The sequence below is a fragment of the Cyanidioschyzon merolae genome, chromosome 15 (genome assembly GCF_000091205.1).
Source record: "Cyanidioschyzon merolae strain 10D DNA, chromosome 15, complete genome".
Classification (NCBI taxonomy): domain Eukaryota; phylum Rhodophyta; class Bangiophyceae; order Cyanidiales; family Cyanidiaceae; genus Cyanidioschyzon; species Cyanidioschyzon merolae.
This window is the reverse complement of record NC_010141.1, coordinates 509,320-523,899: the sequence shown is the minus strand read 5'-3', so window position 1 is coordinate 523,899 and position 14,580 is coordinate 509,320. Positions and strand designations below refer to the sequence as shown.

Below are 14,580 nucleotides of genomic sequence, written 5' to 3'. Positions count from 1 at the left end.
GATCGCCACCCCATGGCAACGGAATCGAAGCAGCGTTGCACGCCTTGGGCCGTTCGTACCAGACGCAACGTGCCGCAACGGAGTTTCCAGTTCCAGTATACTGAACTTTATGCGAGTTTGATGAAGAGTTTGTGCACCTGAAAGGTGCTGGATAGCGGCTTTCATATTTGAACGGGGCAAGAAACGCGTTGCCGTCAACACAGCGACCTGCTGAGACCGGCGCTCGCCTGCTCGCTAACGGCCTCCTGCAGTCGTATCAGCGACAGCAGCACCAGCCGCCATGCCTCAGCAGAACGTTCACCAAAGTATAGCAGACGATGCCCAATCTGGTGTTTATGCTGAAAAAGAGCATTCTATTGCATCTGGAGCGCATAGCGAACGAGCAGCCCCCGCGGCGTTTGCTGCAGACGCACCGGTCTATCGCCCGTCACCGCAGGACCTCGAAAACTTTGTGAATTATGTCCATCGTTCTTTCACCGAATGGGAAAGCCACGGTATCGTGGTGCTTTCGATTCCACCGGCTTGTCTGGAAAAATACGGCGTCTCCGAAATGGAGCTTACCGAGGCGCTGCATCAGACCATGGTGCAGCCTCGCGTGCAACGCTTCCCGCAGTTCGCACCCAGCGAGCGTAGCCAACGTTCACCGCAGAAAAGAGTCCGTCGAACATGGTCTAACGCTGGTTGGCCCTGCTTTCCCGAGAGCAATCGCTCCATGAGTGCAGCAGCGTTTCGCGATCAAGTGCGAGCACTCGATGCCCAGCTCGTGGATTGGCTGCAGACGCACGCGCGTGCTTCGCTCCCCGCAACGAGCGAGCCAGAAACGAAGAGCATCCCACTAGAAACCAGACTGAAGTGGCAGAAAAGTATCATCCCCGAACGGGTGCAATGGCTCGAGGCTTGTTTCTGGGAAGCGCTGGAGCACGGCTTTGCAGGTCATCCTCGCTCTGTCCAGTACGCAATAGATATTGTTGGCCTCTCGGGTAGTGTCAGCGACACTGAACTTCCACCATGGTTACCGCAGGGCCTGCATTATCATCGCCACCATCATCAGGCAACAAGTTGCGAGGGATGCACAGGCGCGGGTACGTCGCCCGGGGGGCAGGCAGTACCCCTGAAACCTCTCTCCCTGTTGCGCTTTTGGCCACGAGCAGGAGGGATCAACGTACCTATGGCGTATTTGGGGGGGTTGTTCACTCGTTTCGGTTTACACGTCGAGGATATGCATCTGTGCTCGTTATCGATGCTCTGGTTCGGTGAACCCAAAGTTTGGTACGCGATACCAGCAAGTTTCGCGGATCGTGTCGAGCACCTGATCATGGAGCGCTGGAGCGCGGCGTCCTTGAGCGGGGCCAACGCTTCGTGCTCGGGGGCGCTGCGCACCCCGCACACCCTGCCCTGGGCTCTAACGAGCAAGTCGCTGTTGATATCGCCGGCGTCATTGGCTCAGCACGGCATTCCCGTGTATCGTGCAGTGCAAGTACCGGGTCAAATCGTGCTGACCATGCCGCGAGCCTATCACTGCGGTTTCAATTGTGGCTGGAATGTGGCAGAGGCAGTCAACTGGGCACCACTGGAGTGGCTTGCTTTCAGCCGCAGAGCCATCGGCTGGGAACGTGCGCTCCAGAAAACAGGAACCGTGAATGACGTGTTACTTGGATTTGTGCAGATGCTGGCTGCGCTGAATCAGGCGGGTGCTGCGCTTTGGAGCAATCGGGAACGCAGTCTGCTGCGGCAAGCGCTGTGTCCCTGTGTTCGTGCCAACCTGCTTCTCATTGAACTGTTTCGGCGAGAGCAGACTCTAAAATGCCGAGCAGACAATCCTGCAAGTTGCTTTCTCGTGTACTGGATTCGTTCCAGTGCAGCGTGCTTGGAGGCTGCAGCTGTGCTGCATCACTGGCGACGAAAGTTGCGCCTTGAACGCCTGCATCGCTCGTGGACGACCACGCGACAGCGGGCTTGGAATAGCGTGACGAATACCCTAGCCAATGCGCAGGTTTGGCGATTTCCGCGAATGGCAATCGATCGACTTGTCGCAGGGCACAGCTGGTGGCAAGAGGCAATCTGTGTTTCGACGCTGTTCTGTAGTGTATGCAGAGCAGCTTGTGGCATCAATTTCGCCATCTGTCTTGAGTGTTTGGAGTTCGAAGGCAATCTCGTCAAGGGTATTCGCTGTGAAGAACATCTCATGGTTCCGTGTCACGCGGAATTTGCTTCGGGAGTGCTGATGCCGCCCCGAACTGAGTGTCAGCGCGAAGCATGCCGGCCTTACGACCAGCACTCTGATCCTGTCGACCAGGAGGATGCGCCCGCGCGTCAACAGCAACATCAACAGTTACCCATGTTGGTGGTCAGTCATCTGCCACCAGCGAGACTGCTTGGTCGTCTTCTACGTTATTGGAACGAGTCAACCACGATTTTCCGCGCATGCGATGATTCGTTGTCGGCTTGGCGGTAGCAGAACGCACCTATCCATGATTTTCGAGCCGCAGATCACGATTATGCTCACGAAAGCATCACGGACAACTCATCCACGATAGCAAGTTCCGAGGTCACTTCTCTGTGCTTCACCAACCGTGAACACATAAAATTTGGGACGCCTTCGGTGCTGGTCACGCATGGCCACTCAGCGGTGAGCAGGCACTGTCGTGAGCAGTGCTGCATGGAAGCGACCCCCAGCTGGATAAGCATAGGGCCGGCGCTTCATCTATACGGAGCTTTTCAGGGCGTAGAAATTTCTTCGAGAGCGGCTCGACGCGAACACCGGTGGAGTCGTCTAAGAACTCGCGTCCGCGGCAAACGGAAGCGCAGGGTTTACCCACTTGCTCGCTTGGTGCGTGCCTTCCCCGCTCGCATCTGCAACTTACATAAAGCACTGCTAGAGAATCCGAGTGTCGTCTTTGCACGTTCCCGTTAACGACGAGAACCGCATGTCGTGCATATGCACAAGTCGCTCGATCGACGCTCGTGTTTCCTGCGAAACCTGGCAAAGCCGTTCCAAACGACGGGTGTTCTCTTCGATAGCTTGACGAATCTCACGCTGTTGGGTTTTTCGTAACAGCGACCAGTCTTCCCTGATATCAAGCTCGGGCAGCGCCCTGCTTCCTGATTGCCGCGCCGCTGCAGCCTGCCGTTGTAACTGCGTAAGGCGCTGCTGGAACTCGCAGAGGCGTTCGCGATAGCGCTCGAGCTGGCGAAAACACTGGCGCTCCAGCGGAGTGATCATAGGTTTCCGATGCAGCAGCAGCTCCGATAGACCTGCAGCGCGCTTTTGGAGATTTTCATTCATTCCTGTCGCCAGGATACGAATGCGATGATCCAAGTCTCTTGCTCGACTTTGCAGCATTTCTAGGCGGTGTTGGAGGTAGCTGTACTGACGTGCGTTCGTTTCCAGTCTCAGAGGAAGCTGTTCTATAGTCGATGATAGCGTTTGTGCATAGAAAAGTCGCAGCGGCTGGATAATCGTCTGTATCATCTGCCAAAGGAGAACGAGCGTTCGCGTCTGTTCCCAAAGTTCTTGCGCGTCGCCTGTCGCTGCAGCATGACTGACTCCGGACGTGTGCCATGGCACCAGGGAACCGAATACCTGCGTGAGCTTTTGCTCCAAAGGCGTTAGCCCCGATGCTGAACGTATTTTCGTCGCTACTGTTGTTGTTGTTGTTGTTGATGCTGCTGCTGCTCCTGCTTTCACCGCCGGCGAACATGCGTGCACCAGATCCGTGTATTCGAGTTCCCGCGTAGTCATGGAAGAGCGCGGGAAACGGAGGCTCGCGCCCACGCTCGGTAAGCGCCACCAGTGCAATGCCGCTGCTCGCAAGTGCTCTCCATCAGCATCCATTGCAAGCAGCAGGTTCGCGGCTGGGCCATTCACAAGTGTCACTGTACTGGGGAGGCGCAGCTCTGCGAGGCCCAGCGGAGCCGCCTCTGACGCCAGCGACTGCACAAGCGTGGAGCATGGCAACTGCTCCAACAGCTGTTCAAGCTGCTCACTTTCCATAAACTCGTCATTGGAATCCGGTTCGGAATGGAAAAGCGAGCTAGACGGCCAACTTCTCGGGGAAAGCACGTGGCTGATCATATCCAGCCACGTCAAATAGAGGGCCGAGACGCCCTGGTGGCTGCGTATGAGCAGCACACTGCGTTGCAGACGGGGCACTGTCTGCGCAGGTGACACCCATGGAAGTGGTAAATGCTCATCGTTTGCTGCACAGGACGTGGAGAGCCCTGTGGGGCTCTCGCCAACGATCGAATGAGCACAGGGAGCGCCCGTGAAGATGCGCTCATAGAGAAGCAGCGATGGCGCAACATCCTCCTCTGCGGGCAGCTGTTCTGAACACTCTGACGACGGGGCCCAGACAGGTTCCACCTTTTCCATAGTGACAAGCACGTCTAGAACACCGTGCCACCAGGTACGGAGCAGGAGCGGACCTAGCGGGCTCGGAAGAACCTGGATGCCGCACGCGGGTGCCCAATGACTCGCTGCTGTTGCAGCATCATGCTCGATATGGACCGGGCCCTGCAGAAGCGGCGTCCATTGCATGTTAAAGGTGCGTGGAGGTCGAAGCAAACGATATACGGGAGGCGCTTTTTCGGAGTCTGCGCGGTGGCTCTCGAGATCCATACGAGCTTGCCGACTGGTGCAGAGTGCCAGCCATTCTCGTCGTAAACGCATCTGTAGTTCGGCCCATGTGGTCGCGTCTGCTGCCGAAGAAGTTGCTGTATCCGCGAGCGCTCCAGTCTCCAGCTGACCATGAACAGCTTCTACCCACACTGCGGGCAAGCGCAGTCCAGTAGGAGCAAACGGACAGAGAATAAACAGCGCTCCATCAGACTCTCGCAACAAATACAGCGTGACAAGCTCCCAAGGATATTCCGATGGTTCCGTTAATGGGCCGAAAGCGAATGCCGCTGGAGCTTCAGTTTTGACCAATGTGCGCTGTCCTGCGGTTTGCTCCAGCGCACCAGAGACGTTCTGGATACTGACTGATGCAACAGTGGTGTCTTCGACGCCTGTTGCGGCAGGTGCTTCACTCCCCGACAGCGGCAAGCGAATGCGCAAGGTCTGCTCCGGTAGCGTAGCTTCCAAGGTATCGTAAAGCTCCAGCATGCCATCATCGTAGAGGATAGCGAGGCGTCCATCACTCCAGGGATGCCAACTTACCTGGCGAATGCTTCGTAGCGTGAAAGCAGCCCTCTGACTAGTTCGACTACCTAGTAGCACAGCGGGTGCAGTCACAGGTGCGGGGGCTATTTGATCCAGCCAAGTCTGCGAACTCGGCACTGTTTGGAGGTCCACAACCGCGCAAAACTCCTCGTCATAAAGAGCAAGAAATCGATCCGAGCTCGAAAGCGCGCAAGCGATCGGCTTGAAGCGTAACGCTGGAGTCAAGTGTACGGGAGTCCCCAGCGTTCCAGAGCTGCTCACGAAGAACTCCGTTCGCGACTCTTCGCCGAGCCGCTGTGCAGAACGCCACAGTTCCTCGGCATTCGTCAGCCAGAGCCCGCCGTCTGCCCCAAGCAAGAAAAGGCGCGTACCGTCACTGGTACTGCATAGCGTCCGCGAAAGCGCCGCTGCCGAAGACTTCAGCTGGTGGTCAGCCACCGAACTGACCTGGGGATGCGTGCCCAGCTTCAATCTTGAAATGGCGGTCAGCAACCGCTCCATTCTCTATCAAAATCGCGTGTTAGGCTGGGACGCGTGTCCAGAACACCTACGGCTTTTTGGAAGAGCGTCTCACACGAACGATAAACATCGGCAAAGAGGCAATGCCGGTTTCCGGGTGGAGCCGGTCGTCAGCGCTGCAGCGCTCAAAGAACGACCCAGTAACATCAGGGGGCGTTTGTGCGAGATGTGGGGGCCCATGCCAACCGGATATTGTGATCGTATCTGGTCTCTACGGGTGTCATCTTATGGACGCATCGTCACCGATATCTGGGCAAGAAAGAACGGAACGGTACGCGCTTTTCACATCAATGTCGGAAAGCGAAGAACGGTATCCCGGCTGATCGAAAACGGGCCCACACACGACACTTTGGGTCACTTGCCAGAGCAATCAGCACCGGCCTCTGCGACGTATTTCTCTGGTGGCTTGCTTTCCCTCCATCTGATCTCCAGCTTCAAATACGCCGGTCGCTGGTCACGCTCCAGCTCCATGCACAGCAGTCGACGGTTGTCGATGGCAGCGTTCAAGACCCGATCTCGCTGGCTGCAGCTGTTGTTTACGCATTTCATGCCGAGGCAAAGGTCGCGATCTGCGCCTCGCTTGCCAGGCTCCTCCTCTATGTGTACGGCGTCCGCGCGCCCCGAACAGCCACGACACGTGGCAACGGCGAGTCGTTCCCGTTGGCACACACGACGACCCCGTCGCCGACTGCCGGCCTGCGGTGCACGACCGTCCGCTTCATCGCCCGGGACATGCCCTTGACGGGTCCGGAGAGCTCCGGTCGATGCCGGCCACGGTTTTGCCGCGCCCGATGCCGTACTCCTCGATCAAGCACGTCGTCGGGACGACGCTTTTGCCGAATGCACTGCCCGCTGCACGCCCGAGCACACGCGCTTCCATTGGATGAGGGATCCGTGGAATGCGATGTGGTCCCATGAAGAAACAAGCACCAGAGACAGAATCCTGGCTCGGGAACGGGTCGAGGGATTTCCACTCGCCGACGCTGCCGTTGTGCGAAACGGCTAGGCATGCTGGAATGGACACGATCGCTGCGATAGTTCAGGCCAGAGTGCAGCACCCGTTTCGGTGCGAGCGGCACCGCCGGGAGCCTGCTGGAGCGTATCCCGCGAGACGTATCCTGTTGCTGTCGAATGCAGCTTCATCGATAGTCGGGAAGACAGCAGGGTTTTTGTTTTGAGGGGAATCGATTCGCGAACGTTTGACGGGTCATTGGGTTTGGATGTGAGCTTTTGAATGGATCTTCAAGAAGCGACGACAAGTTTTGACCGCCGTCAACGCAGTGGCGCAGGTTGCTGTGCCCCGCCTACACGGCGTCCAGTAGGTCGATCGATGACTTGAGGAATGCGTCGTTTGCATATGCTAAACGCAGGGAGCGGAGAAACGCGAGTGCTTTTGCCCATGCATTCGATCATCATACAGGTATTTACGAATCCCAGTGTTATCGTGTGTCGCGAATTCGCTTGATCCTGGTGAAGAACCGATGTTGAGCGGCAAAGCGCCGAGGGCGTCATTCGAAGCCCTCGACCAAGCATCTTAGAACTACACATGACTCCGGAAATTCCCGGTGATGCATCTCGAATGTCGAATCTGTGCATCCTGATCAAGTTGGAATTGAATCGGAAGGCAGTAATAGGGGGCAAGCAGTTCAGTGTTCCAGTTTTATCTGACACTGCAGCCGAGGCATCCGGGTCGGGTACATTCGCACTCATCCCTGAATCATGGGGAATACGTGCAGAATTCTTCTGGATCGTAATGTCCACGGTAATCCTCCTACATGATTTCGTGTAGATCCTGCTCTGGTTTCCGGAGGTGAATCAGACCCACCTGGTATACGAAGCGGAACCCCTATGCGGCTACCAAGCATCGATCCACCGATATAAAAGGCGCTTATTCTGAATCGCAGCATCCACTACTAGTGCGTTGGTGCATCAGCTTCCCAGACTGGCGATCGAGCCGCACTTTGCCGCAAAATATCGACGCGCCCAACATGACGCATACTGGCGTCCACGGAGGCATATTTCTACGAGACCACGCGAATGCAAAAAAAAACGCTTACACCAGGCAGGTGCTTTCTCATACAATCTCGAATCGATCGGTGAGCAGGCGATGCTCCTGCGTGAACGCCGTCTCCTCCGTTGGCACCGACTCTGGGGATGTCGCCACCTCCACCCGCAAAATTTCAAGCTTCGTATAAACCTCTGTGGCCGATATCTGTATTTGAATCGGAAACATACGCTCGGGATTTTCTACAGCTGCAATCGTAAACTCTAGCGCACCGCTACAGGGCGCCTCCAGCGGAGGCAACGTCCAAAGCACGGCAGCGGCGGCTTCATCCAGCGTTGCACGGCCGTCCACACGTGTCAACTGGAAGAATCCAGGCTGTACTGCTGTTCGCGGCAACGGTACGTGCACCTGCACGGAAGACAGCGATGACGGAGGACACAAGTCTGAGGAAACCGATGCGCGAGACATCATCTCATACTCGATCGTCATCGACGTCTCATCACTGGAGACTGTTGGCCAACAGGTCAGAAGCACAGGCAGCAGACTCTCATCAGTGGACTGAAAACGCCACTTGATCAGGCTCATTGGCGTCGGGCTACCATAGGGAAACGGGCGCTCCGCGTTGCGTTGTGCGAGCACCCACGACTGTTGCCAAAGCGAACGATCCAACATCGGATGCAGTCGCAGCTGCACCTTTTGCATCATCGATTCCGGAAGCGGTTTCAGCCGGATGCGAGCGTGTGCCCGCTTTTGATCGCGTATCTGAAGGAGAAGCTCGCCGTGTACTTGAAAGCTCTCGAGTCGACCGTCACGAGTGAGTGATATACTCAGCTTCTCCTCGGTCGTTAGATGGAAATCAGACGCAGGGATTGAAGATGTTGCAACCGCTCGAGTGGCGGATTCGGACGGGACTGTCTTCGCAGCTCGTTGCGACGCTGTAGGCTCCGTATGATCGGGAGTAACGCGCGAGCGTTGCGCATCTGCGGAAGATGTTTCACTCTCAGCATGCAGGTGCGCCATCCAGTCCTCGGTGCGAGCCTTTGGCTTCCCGAGAGACAGACCCCGGCCTCCGGCTGAAACCGTGATGCTTGCCGACTGGTCCGCTGCTATTCTGGTGGCGCCCAGCGTCAAGGACGGAGCAGGTCCAACATCGCCAAGCAGAGTGCTGCCTCCGAGAGCACCAGAAAAGTCTTGGGGCCCGAATCCTCGCATATTCCCCGTTGAATACGCACCGGTAGACACTGCAGGCGCGCCAGAGCCTGCCGAAACTGAGCTCCCTTCAAGGCCCATGAGGCGTCGTATCTCGGGCGGCAGTTTCGCAAGGTCTTGCTTCTGTTTCTCAATGAGATTCGCCTTTCGACGCATCTCCTCTTTCGCCTCATGCATTTTGCTCTCTTTGATCATTTTTGCTAAGCGCTCCTCGTGGCTATACATTTCGAGATACTGACGAATCTGAGGCACGTTCACGGCCTCTGCGTAGCCGCCCCAGTCGATGACCTCATCAAAGGCAAAGATCAAGTCGAAAGCTGCTTCGTATACGGCGGTTTCATCGATCACTCCCACGATCGGGCTGAGCTCTGCGAGCAACTTGCTGACCAAACGAAGCGTCTCAAGATCTTGGACGATATTGCTCGTCTTGTTCGTGATTAACACCACATAGAGATTTTCCACTGGCTGGTATACGTAGCGAACCGTGTCCGACTCGAGGAACGTGTGTTGGCGATTCTCCCCACTCCGTGTCATCTCGTTTTCCAAAAGTTTCGGAAAAGCGGCGAGTAGACCTTCGACGCGGGTCCGCTGCATCTCACGAAACTGACGAGAAATCAGTAGCCGGCCGAGCTTGTTCAAAATAGCGATCGCGAGAACCACCATCCTTTCGTAACTGTTCAACAGCAGCTTTATTCCAGGAAGGTGCTCGAGAAAAGGATAAAGTCCCAAGAGGTTTTTGCGTAGGCGCAGTCAATGGCTATGCTTCTCGGTCTCCGACTCAGCGCCTCTTGTCGTATCACCAGTGCACGAGTAGAGCGGGCGACGATTTGGAGCATCGTGCGTCATCGCGCGGCTCGGCTGCAGTGTCAGATAAAACTGGAACACTGAACTGCTTGCCCCCTATTACTGCCTTCCGATTCAATTCCAACTTGATCAGGATGCACAGATTCGACATTCAAGATGCATCACCGGGAATTTGCGGAGTCATGTGTAGTTCTAAGATGCTTGGTCGAGGGCTTCGAATGACGCCCTCGGCGCTTTGCCGCTCAACATCGGTTCTTCACCAGGATCAAGCGAATTCGCGACACACGATAACACTGGGATTCGTAAATACCTGTATGATGATCGAATGCATGGGCAAAAGCACTCGCGTTTCTCCGCTCCCTGCGTTTAGCATATGCAAACGACGCATTCCTCAAGTCATCGATCGACCTACTGGACGCCGTGTAGGCGGGGCACAGCAACCTGCGCCACTGCGTTGACGGCGGTCAAAACTTGTCGTCGCTTCTTGAAGATCCATTCAAAAGCTCACATCCAAACCCAATGACCCGTCAAACGTTCGCGAATCGATTCCCCTCAAAACAAAAACCCTGCTGTCTTCCCGACTATCGATGAAGCTGCATTCGACAGCAACAGGATACGTCTCGCGGGATACGCTCCAGCAGGCTCCCGGCGGTGCCGCTCGCACCGAAACGGGTGCTGCACTCTGGCCTGAACTATCGCAGCGATCGTGTCCATTCCAGCATGCCTAGCCGTTTCGCACAACGGCAGCGTCGGCGAGTGGAAATCCCTCGACCCGTTCCCGAGCCAGGATTCTGTCTCTGGTGCTTGTTTCTTCATGGGACCACATCGCATTCCACGGATCCCTCATCCAATGGAAGCGCGTGTGCTCGGGCGTGCAGCGGGCAGTGCATTCAGCAAAAGCGTCGTCCCGACGACGTGCTTGATCGAGGAGTAGGGCATCGGGCGCGGCAAAACCGTGGCCGGCATCGACCGGAGCTCTCCGGACCCGTCAAGGGCATGTCCCGGGCGATGAAGCGGGCGGTCGTGCACCGCAGGCCGGCAGTCGGCGGCGGGGTCGTCGTGTGTGCCTACGGGAACGACTCGCCGTTGCCACGTGTCGTGGCTGTTCGGGGCGCGCGGACGCCGTACACATAGAGGAGGAGCCTGGCAAGCGAGGCGCAGATCGCGACCTTTGCCTCGGCATGAAATGCGTAAACAACAGCTGCAGCCAGCGAGATCGGGTCTTGAACGCTGCCATCGACAACCGTCGACTGCTGTGCATGGAGCTGGAGCGTGACGAGCGACCGGTGTATTTGAAGCTGGAGATCAGATGGAGGGAAAGCAAGCCACCAGAGAAATACGTCGCAGAGGCCGGTGCTGATTGCTCTGGCAAGTGACCCAAAGTGTCGTGTGTGAGCCCGTTTTCGATGACCTGATCCATTTTATGCTGAAAATGGTACGAGCTTTAAAAAATAGCACTCCGTCAGACTTTGTTGTCTGCAAACGCATCTATGCTGTCATATCGTTTCTATCTTCGCTGGTTCGAGAACAAGTTAGAGCTGGCGTGCCGGCGAGAAAAAATGAGAATGCTGCACTTTGAGTTCTAGAGCCAGACTGGGGCGCCACTCGGGCTCTACCTAGGATAAGTGACTTCCCCGCCACATAACCTTTGTTTTCATATCGCGACTGCATTTCCCTATTGAGTTGCGTATTCGATGAGCTGGCTGTGCGTTCTAGACGATGCCATAGCGACTGCGATGCAAGTACGGGGTTCTTCATGAACTTACCGCCAGACGAGATGGTGACACTTTCATCACCCATGGGCGGAACTCTCCTGGAGAAGCTGATTTATTCGGCGTTTGGCGTTTCCACTATCTCCAATGCACGTGCTGGCACACCTCATATCTGATGCCCATAGGGCTTTCCTAGTAGACACGGATCCATGGGGGAGTTAAGTGAGTTTAGCAATACAACGATCCCGCTCTTCCAACACTGCTGTCGAGAAGCGGTGGGCCGGGAATACCGCCAACGGCCGATGTTGACGTTGCATCAGCCTTTATCAACAAACAAGCGCCTTGCGCTTTAATCAGCAACGATGCAAAGGCTAGCTTGCGGACCGAAATGGCGCGCAGACGACCTCGACATTCTAGGTACGAACACGCTACCCTGCAATGTTGCATCTAGGCTTGTCGCTCCCGTGAATACCCGCCCTAAACGCAAAATGAAACGCCGGCAACTTTCCTAGTATTCCGACGAGCGACATTTGCAAAAACATTCTGCGTCAGCTCTAAACCGACTGGTGTCGGATTGTCTGGTTGACGACAAGGCACATACCTACTCCAAATCACTCCCCAGAGCATGCACCTACCTAATCCGCGCAACCGAGCGAGTCTTTGGTCGCAATGTGTGTCACAGGGTTCTCCCCGGAGGCTCGCTTACATAGCAACCGTCGTTGATCGGGTCGAAGCAGAACATCGGTCCAGTCGGAACCCTCGATCTGTATGCCTTCGAGTTTGGTCTGCCCAACGACATAGGCATTCGTGAGTATTGCGTTTCTGAGATCCGCCTTGCGTAAGTTTGCGAGCTCCAGATTTGCTCGCGAGAGGTTGGCATTCTGAAAGTTTGCTCCGCTACAGTCCGCATCAAAAAACGAAGCATCCTGCAGGTTGCTTCCGGAAAAGTCGACATCCCGCACAATGCTCTGCTGAAACGAGACCCCGTGTAAGTCTTGCTTTGCAAAGTTTGCTCCTTCCAAGTTGACGCCTCTTGTGACGATTTTTGAGGTGCCTGTTGCGAGAGTAGAGGCACCACCTCCGGGTACCTTGAAAACCTCCTCAGCGAACGCCGGCCGGTAAAGTTTCAGTGGCGAGTTGAAACTGGAAACGGCCATCAGCGCTACCAGCGCTGCAGTGGCGAAAGAACGCAGCACGTTTCGCTCTTTACGTGAGGAGCTGTCTGCAGTGACTGGCGCCCTAGCCCCAAAGCCGCTGCCTCTGTGGTGCATACTCCAGCGGTTACGTTCGCTTCGAAGCCTGCCTCTCTGCGAAACCGTTCGAGTGAACGCTGCGTTTCCCTCTGCACGGATCGACAAGCGTACTGCTAGATAATTTTTTGTCACCAGAAACATGACGGGATCAGACAGCTTGCACGCTACTTGTACCTGAAGCGTAGCAAACGCAGAGCGACTACGGAAGCGAGCTTTGCTTATCCGCCCTGAAAGTGCATGACGAAACTGGACCCATGTGCATAGGGAGGTGCAGTACCCACCGCTCCTGCTGGGTAAAATTGGATCAAAAGGAGACTTGGGATCTGTGTGCACATCGAACCGGCTCATGACGCGCGCTGTGGCGCACGCGATTCACCGGGGCACCAATGCTTTGTTTTCCGTAGTGGAGGATTGTCGCGTCTCAGCGGATGCCCCCGGAGACACGACCGCTCGCGGAAACCAGGGAAGCGACCACCACCGTTCTTCTCCACAGAATAGGGCGTTTCACCATCCTCATATCTGTTCTCTTGTCGATGGTATGGGTTGTTTGGGCGGGGTCTACGTCATCCGCACATTTACATCTGTTCATGCACTCGATAGGAGGCGGTTTTGGTGCTCGCATCCGGTTTTCTCAGCCGAGTGGTAACGGTCACCGAATGGGATGATCGCCAAGAAAATGGGACGCATGGGTTCCTGTCCGCACTTTTGCCTGGAAGTACGAGTAGAAATCACTCCATGAGTGCATCGGGTCGTGGCGCTGTGGCGGATCCGCGAGGTTGCGTCACATGCACACAGACCTTCGATAGAGGTACGCAAGCATTCGGCAAAAGCGCACGCTCCCTTTTCGAATGGCAATGCCGCTGACGAGTCGCTCTTAAGATGAAGGGCCATGGATCGTCCCGAAACCCCTGGCCAGCTTGTTGGACTCTTCGTCTTGACACCACGCGAAGAGAGGACCTCAGTGCCGCTCGCCGAAGAGCCATCGCCGGATAAGATGGATCGATCGCTAAAGCCAAAGTCCATGTTGAGTTCATCTGATGAGAAAGAGGATTCCTGGTGGTTCGCAAGACCTCGTGGTACGTAGACCTGAAGGTCTCGGAGAATGTGCAGCTCGGCATTAGCCTGAATGCAGAACGGTGCCAGTTCGCCGATGCGCTCGACGATACACAGGCATCCGAAGCGCACTCTATGATACCATCTTTGGCTACTTGCGGCTCCTCGTTGGTAACCTGAAAACACCCCGGTCGCGATACGTCGCCGCGGATTCATTCGTTCGGAAACAGGTCGCAGCAAGCGGCGATTCCAAAACGCTGAGGCGGATGGTAGGCTTCGCGCTAGCCCGAAGCACGCAGGACGCATCCCAGCCACACACGTGAGCCGTTGAATCCTTACTAGATGTCAATCGTGGTGAACGAGTTCTAAAATACCAGCCGCTCTGCTAAGGATCAGAGACGACGTCTACGGATGTTCGCCCTGTGACGTAACCGTACGTCGACGCACGAACCCCCGTGTGGTCATCCAGCGCTTAATGGCAGCACGTGAACGCTCGCCGGGGCAACCCAATATGAGCGTGCGAGCTCTCGCCTTCGACAGCAGAAACGGGACATTGCGCGCTTTTCTTCTTCTGCGAAGAAGTACAGAGGTTTTGTTTCTCGATCGTTGGGGAGCTGCTCTGCACTGGGCTAAACGCCTCGACTGCTGCGTCTATGGAGGAACGGCGTCAGCGACGCATGACTGACCCAAGCAACGCAATCTTGTGCAAAGAACCCAAAGTCTTTACCTGCAGTATTCGTTTGTGACCGTGCTCAACGTGACTGGTGTTCCGATTCCAGGTACTCGCCCGAGTGAAGCTGGCGTGGCAAGTGCAACGCTTAGCGCGTTTCCCCGGGAACAATTGGTGCTTGGCAAAAGCGCTTC

At 56.0% G+C, this 14,580-nt stretch overlaps 4 protein-coding genes across 4 annotated transcripts; 1 reads left to right on the top strand and 3 right to left on the bottom strand.

The window, feature by feature from the left end:
• Positions 1-280: 280 nt before the first annotated feature.
• On the top strand, positions 281-2,455 carry CYME_CMO204C (similar to retinoblastoma binding protein 2; the record flags this gene model as incomplete). The annotated part of the gene is made up of 1 exon (XM_005537536.1): positions 281-2,455. One exon carries the CDS (start codon positions 281-283, stop codon positions 2,453-2,455), a length of 2,175 nt encoding a protein of 724 aa, XP_005537593.1.
• A 420-nt stretch (positions 2,456-2,875) lies between these two features.
• CYME_CMO203C (hypothetical protein) lies at positions 2,876-5,662 on the bottom strand (the record flags this gene model as incomplete). The annotated part of the gene is made up of 1 exon (XM_005537535.1): positions 2,876-5,662. One exon carries the CDS (start codon positions 5,660-5,662, stop codon positions 2,876-2,878), a length of 2,787 nt encoding a protein of 928 aa, XP_005537592.1.
• A 2,092-nt stretch (positions 5,663-7,754) lies between these two features.
• On the bottom strand, positions 7,755-9,557 carry CYME_CMO202C (coatomer protein complex, subunit delta; the record flags this gene model as incomplete). Its single annotated transcript, XM_005537534.1, has 1 exon — positions 7,755-9,557. The coding sequence occupies one exon, from the start codon at positions 9,555-9,557 to the stop codon at positions 7,755-7,757; it is 1,803 nt and encodes a 600-aa protein (XP_005537591.1).
• Positions 9,558-12,045: 2,488 nt separating this feature from the next.
• On the bottom strand, positions 12,046-13,011 carry CYME_CMO201C (hypothetical protein, conserved; the record flags this gene model as incomplete). Its single annotated transcript, XM_005537533.1, has 1 exon — positions 12,046-13,011. The coding sequence occupies one exon, from the start codon at positions 13,009-13,011 to the stop codon at positions 12,046-12,048; it is 966 nt and encodes a 321-aa protein (XP_005537590.1).
• Positions 13,012-14,580: the final 1,569 nt, after the last annotated feature.